At 38.7% G+C, this 14,375-nt stretch overlaps 1 protein-coding gene across 2 annotated transcripts in view; it reads left to right on the forward strand.

Moving 5' to 3' along the window:
• CAMK4 (calcium/calmodulin dependent protein kinase IV) overlaps positions 1–14,375 on the forward strand; it is a 146,457-nt gene that overhangs the window by 112,443 nt on the left and 19,639 nt on the right. For both annotated transcript variants that reach the window (XM_081090178.1, XM_081090177.1), the window contains 2 exons: positions 8,148–8,238; positions 10,270–10,344. In XM_081090178.1, coding sequence (XP_080946304.1) covers positions 8,148–8,238; positions 10,270–10,344 — 166 coding nt within the window. The remainder of the gene's footprint in view (positions 1–8,147; positions 8,239–10,269; positions 10,345–14,375) is intronic.

A 14,375-nucleotide genomic window follows, 5' to 3' on the forward strand; every position in this document is an offset into this window, starting at 1 on the left:
CACCATTGACTCCTCCTAGCCCACACCCATTCCTCCTCTCCCCACTTCCCAGCCCCAGGCCTTCACCACACTATTGTCTGTGTCCACGGTTTTGCATATATGCATACAAGTTCTTTGGTTAATTTCTTCCTACCTACCTATCCAACCCTGCCTTCCTAGGAATATTTTGGAACTGGCTTTATATTCATGGTGTCTGCAAGACAATAGGACTTCAAATACATTTAATAATTCAAGAAATTGTTAAATCACATAACTTTAAAAAATCACATTACTTTAATGGTAATGGTAACCCAGCTCTGCAGGAAAACATTTTTCAAGGAACATATGGTTGAAATATCTAAGTAAATATACAGGGCATATTTCTCTATGTTTGGGGAAAGATGTCTAATTTCATAGACCTTGACACAATGATAGATACAGGGGAAAATCCACATTGAAAAATGTAATTTCTCACACATATATTTTACATTGCAATCATGGTTTCTACTTCTCAGAATTTAACCTTGAATCCTTACACTTATGAATAATGTGTGGAATGTGCCGTAGAGCCTGGCCATCTGTGTAATTTATCCTTTGAAATGTTCCCTTGAATGTTGCAACTGATCCAAAACCACAGTATCTAACTTTTAAATTATCTTCTTGACTTTTACCTGTGAAATTACTGTTACAGAACTTAGCCACACTGAAGGCTTTATTGGCTTTGGATCCTGCGGAATCCTAGAAAGGCCATCTTATTCTAAGTTCATATCACCGAGGAAGAGCCTTGTTCCACACTGATTCACAATGGCCATCCCTTCTGTTTATCCATATAAGGGGCCATTTAGCAAAGCAGCTAAATGCTTATGCTCTATTTTGCTAGAAAACTGAAAGAAGATACAGTCTTAAAAGGAATATACAATTGGACTGAATGTGGCTACGACCTAATAATAACTATCTCAGTAATTACAATAATGCCAGCCATCACTACCTACCATGTATGTTGTTAAGCACTTAATGTGGACAAAGCTATAGCTAAAAGCTTTATGTACATTATTTCACTTACTCTTCACACCTATAAGACAATGGGTCTCCTTATATTCATTTCACAAATGAGGAAACTGAGACTCAGAAAGCTGAGGTAACTTTTTCAAGGTCATGCAGCTGGCCCAGGGCAAATCAGGATTAGAATGCAAAATACAAAATGACTGCACAGTTTATGCTCTTAATCCCACGGCTGTCTGCCTCCCTCTACTATACCCTGCTATGGACTATGTCGGGCCCAAAGCCAGAGACACAGGTGAGCAGACCTAGGCACCAACCACAGGAATTCGAGGGCTAACACTGAAACAAGACAAGTGAGATACATCCATTTTAAAGTCACATAGCAGGAAAAGGGTGATATATTTTTTAAAGACACAGATGTATTGCAGTAGGTGTGCCTGTTTATATTTCCCTCTGCTTTTTTTACTCTTGGCTTCAGTTCTTGAAAACTACTTATTTTGACATCATGAAAGAGAGCCTCATTACATGCTAGACTTAAAAATCTGTCTCAAATAAATTAAGAATATGTGCAAGTGCATATTCCACCCTTTTTAGAACGAGAGTAGGTGGGAATAATGATAGCTCCATGGGTGTGACTTTTCCAGGTGCAAGCAGCTCTGTAACTTTGTTAGTAACCAGGCTAATGGTGGGACCCCAAGTCTAACATGCCTGATGTGTTATATGCGTTGCCCATGAACACAGACAATAGGGTGGTAGAGGCCTGGCGTAGAGCAGGAACTGGGTGGTGGGGGACAAGAGCGGGAAAGAGGGGAGCATCTATAATACTCTCAACAATAAAGATAAAAAAGAAATAATATCAATTCTTTTAAAAGTTCAACATGCCTGATGTGATACAATAGCAAGACATTGAACAGAAGATTTATTCAATTCTTTGTAGCCAAATTCAACGTCTGTTCAATTATTGTATTTCTTCACAAGCAGTTGCCTTTTTATGCCTGTTTTGTGAGGTCAAAAATATAGAGTTCAAGGGTAAAGACAAAGGTAGAGGCAGGGCTTCAAAGAAGACACAACCAAAAGTGGAATGTTCCACTATGAAGTTCTTACTTAAATTGATCTATATTGGTTCTAAATTTTCTGAATAGAGAAGAGCTAATGCATGCAGTTTAATTTTTCCATCCCAATAGAACTATAGTCAGAACACTGTTTACTTTTTTTTTTTTTTTTTACTGACTGGTTCTTTGTCCTGTTAGATTTTTAAAGAGATTCCAACTTCCCCTTACTAACTCCTGAGACATTATCAATTAACCACACACAGCCCATCGACCACAGCATAGCTGTAATTAAACTAAATTGCTATGCAGCAGCTTTCATTACACAATGACACAGTTTTTGTTAGGACCATAGAGAGAGTTTAATTACATGTCTAGATTCCTGAATTCAGAGAATCAGTATTATCTTCATCTGCTTAAAAGAGAGTTTAAGCTTTGAGTGATTGCATATTTTTGAAAGACCAAATGGTAAGATATGTTTGGGTCATTTTTTTAAATCCTACATTCTATTTTAATACTTAAGAACCATTTATACATCTGTGGATTTAAAATTTTAAAGAAAAATGAACAGATTTTCACTCTTTCCTATTTGATATAATTTTCACTTGTATCCCAAAACTTTCTCTAATCCACCCCAAATACCCATTCTTAACTTATTAATGTATAAAGCATGGAGCGGTCTGAAGCACATTAATCTTTCATAATGTTTCTTCCAGCTTCTTCATTATGAAGAAGCTCATCTCTTTGCCTGAGGATAAGGTGCTTTCTTCCTTCATCCTGTATCCTGCCCTATCAGCTTCTCCAGCAGAACAGAGAGCTCAGCCTCTCTGTTGACTACAGACTGCCTGACCCCAGCATGCAGATTCAGGATCTCACTTTAATTTTCTTGTTCTGCAGCCTGATTTCTTCAGTCTCATTATAAAAATGTGTTTTCTGCGTCTTTCTCTGTTACAGCAGATTATTTTTGGACCTTATTTCAAGTTATGCATTATCTCCTGGTTACTGCCTCCATTTAATTGGCCGAAACTTTTCATAGTCTCCAGTCCTAAAATCTCATCTTTTCTCAAATCTGGACACATGCATTGGACATAAGAGAATGGATTTATCACGTGCTTATCCTCTCTAAACGTTCTCAACAGCCCCTAGGACAGTTGCCTCACAACATGCACTTGCTCTGATCTTATATACAAATACATCTTACATATTAATTCATTTGTAGATTACATGCACATTTCTTAAGTTTTCTTTATATTTTTGTATTGTCCCAGCATGAGATGTACATGTTTAAATCAAGGCACATTGCTTTTCTCCATTAATTTTTTGCATAATGCCTAATTTAAAATAATAATCACTCACTTAATAATTGCTATTGAAAGCAATAAGTGTTGCACCAAAGTCTTAGTTGAGTGAATGTTTTAGGTTTTGAGTTTAACCTAAGGAAAATAGTACAGGTAAATGATATTTTCCACCAGCACTATAGAGACCATTCTTAGAAACATGTACTTTATATAGTTTTCTAACATGTACATATATACATAGACAGGAAAATGAATTTTCAACCTGTTGAAACTCTCCATGTTTTCCCATTCTAACTTTTTACACCAAGTGATGCAAAATCAGAAACAAGAACTGAGTCTCTGATCTCCGGGACCTCTCCCCCACCAACGTCGCCGACGTGAAACCCCAGGTTTCCCCACCTAGTGGCATCACAGTTATTCTCTCTGTTAGCATCCTGCTCACTTTCCCCATGATACAGCCACACCAACAAGCATTTTTCATCAAAGCTTTGCTTTATCCAGACACTTCTAGGCCACACCCAAACCCCAAAGCATAGTGCACACCTGTGGCCCTCACGGCAGGGACCCCAGCAGGCCTGGTCACCTTTAAGCTCCCCACTGGGGTTCAGCAGGCCTCCTTCCTTCACTAACAGAGGTCTTTCGGCTTGCCCACTGCTCCCTGGCATGTTATTATCATTGGCGAATCACTTCCTGGTTCCATTTTATTACGCTGGCAAGTGCAATTTACGGATGCTTCAATCATGAAGGAAACGGGAGAGAAAACTAACAGGTGAATTTTCAACTGTCATTGCCCAAACTCCCCTGAGGCATATGATGTTCAGATCAACTTCAAAGGCTGTGAAGAAATTAGTTCAGCCATAACTATCAACTTAATGCTAATACAGAAGAACACACACGGATTATGTAATTATTCAAAACGTCATTTCAAAGATGAAATCTTTTTGCCTTATCTTCAGTTAAAATGTTCTTATTGGGTTTTGGCTTTTCTCAAAATGATGCTGTAAATCTAATTCATCTAACTGATACTCAATGAGCATCTCTGAGGAGACTGAGTATCAGTAAACAATAAGCCTAGTATGTTTCATAAGCTCACAGATGTTGAGCCTTGTGACAACTAAACATGTCAAAACGTTGCTTTGGAACTTACTGTTGCAAAGGAAGCACAAAAATGTTAACTTCTATTACAAATTAATAATGGCAAATGGATACAAAATGCAGATTATGCCCATAGGCATTCCAATTTCTCAATAGGAAAACTGAAGTATTTATGAATCATTCAAAAGTGTTTATTGAGTGCATACTTAATGCCAGGCATTGAGAACCTGAGAAAACAGATGCAAATGTCCATGTCTTCACCGAGTTTTCAGTCTAGTGAAGGAGACATCCTGAACGTAAAGCTTGCAAGGAATCAGACATGCTGTAAAAAAAAAAAAGAAGAAGAAAGAAAAGGAAAAAAAAGGGAATCAATGAGCACACAGGATAGTGGGCACATACATATGTTACTTTGGAAGGACAGGTGCAGCCTCCCTGAGAAATTGACATTATAGTTGTATCCTGAGGATGAGGAGGGCTGGCCAGGTGAAAGGGGTGAAAAAAGCATCCTGATAAGAGAGGGCAGCTGGTCAAGGATGCTGAGGTAAGAAGGAGAAGAGGGCGTTGGAGGAACTGGAAGGAAGTCAGTATGGGCAGAACAGAGCAATAGAGGGGGAAGTGGCAGAATATGAGGCTGGAGAGGGAGGCAGGAGCCAGATGACCACGGCCTGGAAAGCCGGGATAAAGTATTGGGAAACCTCTGGGTAGTTTCCCAAGGAGGAGTCATGCCTAGCTCTCTGTGCTGCTGAGTGGAGAGTTGATCGAAGGGGGCACCCTGGGAAGCAAAGGAGTAGTTAAAGGACTGCTGTGATGGTCCAGCCAAGGTCACGTCAATGACATGCAGAGAGGTGGGCGGTTCAGGAGACATTTTGGAATTAGAATCGACAGCACTCTGTTGAGAATTGGATGGAGGCAGCGGGGTGGGGAAGAGAATCTGTTTCTGGCTTGAACACTTGAGTTGACCGAGAGACCACACTCTGCGGTGGGAGCAGCTGGAAGAACGGGGCTGGGGAAGGTCGAGAGTTCCATCTTGGACATGTAGAGCCGAAGGTACCTGGGAAGCAGCCAGCTGGGAATGAGACAGAGGCAGGTGGAAAAATGGTGCTGGAGCTTAAGGAACAGGTTTGAACTAGAATTTGTAAACTGCTAGCAATGTAATTACATAGTTTGTTTAGTTAATTTCAGACCAGACATAGTTACCAACTAAATGTATTTATTCATATTCAGAGCACATCATTTGTAGCAGATGGATGGTGTTCAGGATAAGCAAACATGAAAGGCCTGCCAGTTATATAAAATTTATTTTTAAAAATGTATCACCCAGCCCTAGCCGGTTTGACTCAGTGGATAGAGTGTAGGCCTGTGGACTGAAGGGTCCCGAGTTTGATTCCGGTCAAGGGCACATGCCAGGGTTGTGGGCTTGATCCCCAATAGGGGGCGTGCAGGTGATTCTCTCTCATCATTGATGTTTCTATCTCTCTCTCCCTTTCCCTTCCTCTCTGAAGTCAATAAAAGTATTTAAATATACACTGAGTGGCCAGATTATTATGACTGGCCAGATTATTATGACCACCTCATTAGTACTTCATTGACACTTCCAAAAATACTGAATATTGAAAACTTCCTAAGCAAATACTCTCCAGGTTTTATTATTATTATTTGCATAACTAATTCACTTCATTATATTGATGGGGTGGTCATAATAATCTGGCCACCATATATATATATATATATATATATATATATATATATATATATAATCACCCAGACAAGAAAAAGCTGAAGGAGTTCATCACCACCAAACCAGTATTACATGAAATGTAAAAGGGTCTTATGAATAATAAATACATATCAACAATTGACTGTAATAATCAAAATAAACAACCTAATGAACAAAATAAACTGGTGAGTAATATAGAACCAGAGGCATAGAAACATGGAACAGACTGACAAATCTCAGAGGGAAGGTGGTGAGGGGGTGGAGAGAGATTATATGCAAAGAACTTACATACATACATGCATTACCCATGGACACAGACAGTAGGGTGCTGAAGGCATGGAGGAGGGTGGGATTCCGGTGGAGGGAGCAATGGGAGAGGGGGAAAGGGAGACATCTGTAATAATCTTAACAATAAAGATTTTAAAAAACATATCACCCAATATATAATTTTATAGTTAAATTTTACATAATAAAAAATTAAAATCAATCAGATTCCACCACACATTTGTTTTACACACATGTACTTTTGGGGGCTATAACAAGTAGCTGAAGGGAAGGAGTACAGAAACACTCAAGGCGAGTTTACAGCAAAAGAGAAGCCTAGCAGCACCGCCTCAATAAGGATTTAATTTAAGAAGCAGTCGGGAAAGATATTGTATTCATGTACTTAACAATTTTCTATTGAGTGCCAAGGATTGTTTTAAATTCCAAAGCAATAATCAAAGACTGCAGAGTGTTTTGTCTGACCTGTACAGGGTTTAAAATTCATTGCCAACATTTAAAATTTGGAATATTTTACATTCAAAATAATGAATTTTCATCTTACCTAGAAAAGTCAGAAGAGCTAGCAACCTGGGGCCTGCATTCCCGCCTGACAGCATCTTGCTGACTCTGAGTCACCTTGGCCTCGTCAGAGTCGTACTCCCTCCAGGGACAGTTGCAGACCCTAGGACTTCCCAGTGTCTCCCTCTGATTTCACATGCTTCCAACTCGCTTCATTCTTTTACATGCCTGCATGCCCCTGGAGAGTTCTCAACCCCTGCTGGAGATACAAAAGCAAAGGCTGCATTGCTGTGGCCACGCAACACCAAAAGCAAGCGAAAGCAGGGAGTGACCCGACTAGATCTGCACTTTACAAAAATGACCCTGTGGGCCCTAACCAGTTTGGCTCAGTGGATAGAGCATCGGCCTGTAGACTGAAGGGTTCCGGGTTCGATTCCGGCCAAGGGCACGTGCCCGGGTTGTGGGCTTGATCCCCAGTGGGGGACATGCAGGAGGCAGCCAGTCAATGATTCTCTCTCATTATTGATGTTTCTCTCCCTCTCCCTTCCTCTCTTTCCCCCTCCCTTCCTCATATGACCCTGTGACAGTGTGGAGCATGGTCTGGAGAGGAGCTGGCCATGTGGCCTGCTGAAGGCAAGAGCAGTAGTAGGGATGGGAGTGGGGCGGGGGCGGACACCTGAGGCAGTGAGGAGAGAGACCTGCACAGGGTCCAGGATTGCATGTGTTCTCTATAATAATTACTTTCATCCAAATGTCTGTTCAAACGATAATTTGAAGTCTTCGCCCTGGTTCTGAATTTATAAGATGACACATACAATTATGCTTTCTAGATAATAAACCAAATTTCAAGACACAGCACCTTGACTTTATTATAATAATAATTAGCCAATTTGAGCTGATATGCATAAAGAGAACTGCAACTAATATTCTCTGAGGGGTAAATATTTTATTCCTGGCAATTGGTTCTATTTTATTTATTTCTGTATGTATTTATTTATTTGGTTTTATATTATTAAAATTGCATTTCACTTTTAGGTAACTATATATAAGCTCTTCTAGAACAATGTATAGTTTTTCTTTATGGTGTTTATCTTGAAATTATATGTGTGTGTTGTTGAACCACATAATTTAGTAAAGATTATTAAAGTTCTGAAAATAGTAAATAAAAATGTTGGAACCATAAATATAATTACATGAATGTTACCTCATTATATTCCCTATTAGTACCTCCATGAAAATGGGATTGTCCATCGTGATCTCAAGCCAGAGAATCTCCTCTATGCAACTCCAGCCCCAGACGCACCACTCAAAATTGGTGAGGACATAGCCTGACCTCTGCTGACCCCTTTTCCAGAACAGAAGAAATGTATTCTGTGGAACTTTTAAATATGGCTCCACTCAATGTCACCTCCACTCAATTTTCTCGGATATTTGTTGTCTGTAAAGGAATAAGGCACAGTGTTGGAATGTTAACCTGAATTAGTGCCTAAAGTTCGTGTTGCAATGCTGGGCACACAAAGGAATCACAACTCTTAGAAATAACAGCAACTTCAGGAGGTGAAATTGTATTTTGTAAATGTGTTTATATAGGAAAAAAAATCACAGATAACATAATACTTCTTTCTTGGTTATTAACTTTCATTCCACAAATTCATGGAGCTTAATTTTAAATAATCAAGAACTCTGACACCAAATGTTTGGTACCTATCAGTGAATTTAGGCTCTGAGTCACTGGTTTATATGAACAGAGATAAACTGAGCTCTGCTTCCCAAAGTGCACCTCACAGAATGCTGTTTCCTTGGCCCAGGCACAAGGCCCATCAGTCCCTTTGGAGGAGGGGAAGTGGTTTGTGGTGGTCCTGAGTTAGAATAAGTTAGAAAATGCCAACTTCAGCAAGATTTTTATTTCTTCAGGACTTACCCCCAAACCTTTAAAATGCTAACGTGGGCACCGACAGCTAGTCTGACTCTGGAAACCTTGTTTGTTTGTTTTTTCAATAAGCTTTTTGAGGAACTACAAAGATGAACTTTGGGATCTACCCAAAGAGATCTTTCAATCAGCATTTTAGAAAAAAACCATATTAAATATTACTTTCCATGTGCCTTCCAAAGTAAATCTTCATTTGCAAAATAGTAGAATTTATTTTAGATGAGTTCTCCCTAGCAGAATCTGTTTTGTCCTGCCTGTGTAGGGTTTCACATTTTTTAAATTAAATCCTCTGAAGGACATTTCTCTCTTGGTGCTATCCTTTATCATGCTAATCTGATGAGTTCACTGCATTTGCAAGTGTTAACACCCTTGAAGATTAAGTCATACATATCATGGAAGCGCTCGGACCACAGAATGTGCTTTATGAATGCAAGACCCTAAAGAAAAGAGGCTGACGCCCTGCGGGGCAGCAGCGTGTTCTCATAATCACTCCTGAAGGCAGCGGACAGACGGCAGGCAGGCTCCCATTTCCTTTGACATCACTTTCAAAGATTTTATCCTTAGAGAAATGTCTTTAAATGGATGGATAGATTCTAATTTAGGCAGGAGCGCCTTTCTTTCTGAAGGACTTCCTGCTGCTTCCTCTGATAAGGATCTGGCTTCTCCATGGAAAAGTGGGTTTATCTCTGAAGTCTAAAATGGCATCCATTCTGCACCTGCCTCTCGTGAAGAATGGCCTCAAAGTGCTCCTGGTGTTTCCTGAGTGAGGCAGATGTAGCCCAGCAAGTAGACCATAATGATAGCAGCCTTTGATAATGTTTTATCTAGGTAATAGTCTGTGGAATAAATAAAAAGGATTTTTGCAAAAAAAAAAAAAAAAAGTCATCTTTCTCATCCGAGAGTAAATTCTTCTCCGTCAAATACACTAGGGAATGACATTGTTTTGAAGTAGAATAAACCTTTTGATGTTTCTGTTCATTTTTTCAATATTTATGAATGTCTCATTTTTTATTTTAATTCATTCCAGTGGATTAAAAGCTCTGAATTACATCACTAATTCTATATGGTCCTTCAGAGTTAGTCTCATAAATCTTAGAATTAATATTTAACAAAATAACAAAATATGTCTCTTGCAACTATTACTTCAAGAAGAAATAGCTTATATGCTGAAAGCTGGGAATTATAGAAAAAAAAGTATAAAATGTATTTAGGAATCATATTTTCCTCCAATTTAAAGCAAGATTTAAAATATTATTGCTACTCTTTTTAACTTTTCTCTCCCTGGTGACTGGTCTCCATCTACATCCACTCATCAAATACAAAAACAAATGTTTTATTTTGAATAACAAAGCTATTCTGTCATCTTATATAAGTTGAGAAAAAAACTTGCTTTTTTTTTTTTTCTTGTGTTGTTAGCTGATTTTGGACTCTCCAAAATTGTGGACCATCAAGTGCTCATGAAGACGGTGTGTGGAACCCCAGGGTATTGCGGTACGCTCTTTAGTACTGACATTTTATAGTTTCACTGTTATTTGAAATATATTTTATTTAATGTTCTGATTTTTTAAACTCCTAATATCTCTATTTAAAATGCTTACAATTTAATGCGAGTCTCCACAAGGAAGGCATATGTCAATGATACTCAGACCACCTCTTCTTCCTTATAAGGGGCTCTATAATGTCAGTTTTAGGGCACCCCTGTTAGAACAGCAGGAATGGAGGGGGCCCCCGTGGGGAGGACTGGGGGGCTCTGCATCTGCCTTTTGGGCCGTAGCTACTCCTGGACCCACTCAGTAGCAGAAAGACCATCACTGGTGAAGAAGACAGGAAAACAGCTTTTTTTGTTTTTGGAATTAAAGCCATGAGCTCTTTGTCACTTTCCTTATTTGCTTTTATTTGGGAGGGTGTGCGAGGACGGGTGTGTCATGAATTCAGATGGTATATAGGACAGCAGAGAGAATGGGGCAGTCCCTAGTTCTCATTGATGGCACTGGCCTAGCCTCGTTAACAGAAGGGCTTCAGGTGGCCTTTCCCCGCCAGAGCCCCCCAGTCTCTGGAGATGGACAGTGCAACAGCCCTCACATCCTCTTGCACAATCTCCCAGGATGGCCTGAAGGCACCCCACACACACTGCACAATCCAGAGACAGAACAATAGCTGTTAACCTATGCCAGCAAGAAACTCACCCTTTTTTCCCTCAGTGGCTATTCATCTGCCAACAGCCTAAAGCATGGGAAGACCAGTATGCAATTACATTAATTATCTCTCAGTGTCCCTTCTATGACTAAGAGAGAACAGCAACCTTCCAAGGGCTTTAATAATAGTGATAAGAGCAGTTCATTTTTGCAGCATACCAGAATGGTCATTCTATGAATGAATGATTCATTCATTGATAAAATGAACATTAGCTATCTAATGGGCTCCATTTTAGGCACTGAGATTACAAGAGCAAGTACAGTATGGTCTTGCCCTCCAAGGATTTCATGGGCTATAAAAGACCTGTACACAATAAATCAAAGTCTATTATGATCCATTTTATATTTATCTGAGCCAAAGGCTCAAGAGTACAAAAAGGAACATTTGAGCTGAATGCTGACGGATGTGTAGGAGTTTAACAAGTGAAGAGGTGGCCACCAAGCATTCTTCGCCAGCAGGGAAAGTCACAGAGGAGCACTAGCATCTGGCAAGTTTGGGGACTGTTTGTTACTTCATCGCTTTGCATGACTGGAGCATAGACTCCTTGGAACAGAGGATACAGATGGACTTGGAAAGGTCAGATGGACCATATTTTCAAAGAATTTGTACATCAATCTAAACAGTTCAGACTTGCTTTGGTAGATAATAGGAATTTATCAAAGGTTCTTAATCAGAACCATCATATTTTAAACTCAAATCAGTATTTTATAAATATCCTAACAATGACATTATGACAGATGAATTTGAGGAGAAAAGAGGTCAGAAGAAGACAAATGAGAAAGCTATTGTAAATGCTCCTTCTTGGCCTTCTCATGTCAGAAATCTACACACAGTTTATTGTCACTTCATAAACAGCTTCTCAGCAGATAATGTGTCTGACCTACTCCTAAGTTCAGTCATTTATTTTTTAGATATAAAATGATTGTAAAACTACTATATCAGATGCTTGTCCTTGCCGTAAACAAGCCTGTCTTACAGGTAATGCCACCTTATGATGAAGGCCTATTTTCCATTTACTATTTTTTCCTCTGTAGACATCCAGATCACCCTAAGGCTGTGTTATTGGGAAAGAGGGAATTGAGTGGTTGAATGTGATCGAGATAATCCTTCCACTCTGCTATATAGGTAGACGCTCACCAGGAAGCAGTCATTTGCTAAATTATAAGAAAAGGAGGAGAAAGAAGCAAGAAAACTGGAGTGGGGGGAGAGAGAGAATTGAGATGAAAATTAAAATGCTTTTGTGGACTCATGTACTAAACATACGCATGGAATTACTTTTCTAGGCTGAGGCAGGCTTGGAAGTCAAAAACAACTAAGTTCCATGTATTTAATTACAAGAGCATGGTCTAAATTATGTATAAATAAACAGTTATTTATACATTCTCTTGACCTAAGGAAGTTCACGAAAATATTACTTCAGTATGTTATAAAATATTGCTTCAAAGTGGGAGTAGTTGAGGGGGCAGGATTTTAAAAATACACCTGTGCATAGTAACACAGAAAAACTGGAAAAGCTGAGTTAGGAGAAAACAGAAGTCACAGTAACATCAGGGCAAAGGAAGTAGATGGCCTGGAGCCGAGGAAAGATGCAGAGTTCTGAATTTTTAAAAATTTAATATAATAATTACTGTTTATCTGTCTTACAAGCAATTACACCGTTTATGGACCAGGCTAAAGTTCCCTGTGAGGTTCACCCTCAGCTCTAGCCCCTTCTCTCCTTACCACATATAAGCACTGCCATCAGTTTGGTGTGTGTCCTTCTGAGATACTTAGGTGGAAAGGAAACTGTCCATTTATAGAATGAGTTGAAAATGAGACCCAAGTACAAGACTAGTGTGCTCCTTTATACGGGGACTTTACATTTAACTCAAAGTGTCTGGGGGCCATATAATTGATGGAGAGGGAAGATGTGAGCTTGTTTCCTTGCATTCTAGATCAATTATTTCTATGTATACTGGAAAGTGGGTGTTTATGTTATACCATTTGTCAAGAAATACAAAAAGGAAAAGCCATTCAGAAATCCTTTACCCCAGAGGGTTCTCTTATAAGTAAATCTCAAAATAAAGTCAGATACTTGTGTTTAAGCAAATATTATTTCCTGGGAAATATGCCCAGTTGAAACAAAACTCCAGACCAGAAAATTAAAATTTGTGACCCAGCTAGATGAAATCAATGACTAGTTCTCTGAATTAATCCATGAATACTTCAACATTAAATAAATTCTTGACATCTTGTTCTTGGGAAAAGAAATAGGTTTCAAAAAAAAATCCATTGGTCCATGACTCCTGATAAATGTGCTACAATGTCACTATGCAATATTACTACCAAAATGTCTTAACTGCTTTAGCTATTTAAGACTTAACTAGCTAAAAACCTACCCATAGCAATCACAGAAAAGAAGGATAGTTGACCCTTGAATAACTCAAGGGTTAGGGGTGCCAACCCCTTGCAGTCAAAAATCCATGTATGTCTTTAGTCTCCCCCAACACTTACCTATCAATAATCTACTGTTGATGTGAGGCCTTACCGACCACATGAACAGTCGATTAGCACATACCAGTATGTTATGTATTTATTATGTACTGTATTCTTACAGTAAAGTAAGCTAGAGAAAATAAATGTTATTAAGAAGACCACAAGGAAAAGGAAATACATTTACAGCACTGTATGTATTGATTGAAAAAGATCTGTGTGTAAGTAGACTTGTGCAGTTTATGCTCATGCTGTTCAAGGGCTGACTCTATAAGCTGGTAGAGTAGGAAAGAAACTAATATGGTGATGGGTGAGATAAAAATATCCCTAATACCAATGATCTAATTCATTTGTAAGTTTAATTAAACTGTGTATTTTATATTTCATATTTCTACTTGTCTATTTATTCAAATTCTGTTTCCAGGGTCCATTGCTGTTAAGAATTTATTATCTCTTGGCATTTCCCAGGGTCTCGTTAGAAATAAGCTATTATGTTCACTATACCAAAATTAAAAACAATTTTTCAACAATCTACAGTCAGAGAGATTTCTGCCACAAGAACACACACTAATAAGAAAAATGTAGAAAAATATAAATGAAAAGAAGTAAACGTAAAATACAAGCTTTCGAAATACTTTCATAAAAGACGTGGTTTTGTTCTTTTCTAGATGACTAAATAGCTAAAGTGAAATAAGAAGAGTACTTTAGAGGTAATCGAAACATGTAAGAAATGATCTCACCTGAGAATTAATTAAATACCCCCAGTGATGACTTTCTTCTTACTATGAACTTTTCAAAAACTAGAAGAATTAAATACACAGTAAAATGTCAACTGCACTTTCTGTAACATTCTG

This window comes from Myotis nattereri (assembly GCF_964212035.1).
Source record: "Myotis nattereri genome assembly, chromosome: 4".
In the NCBI taxonomy this organism is placed as follows: Eukaryota; Metazoa; Chordata; class Mammalia; order Chiroptera; family Vespertilionidae; genus Myotis; species Myotis nattereri.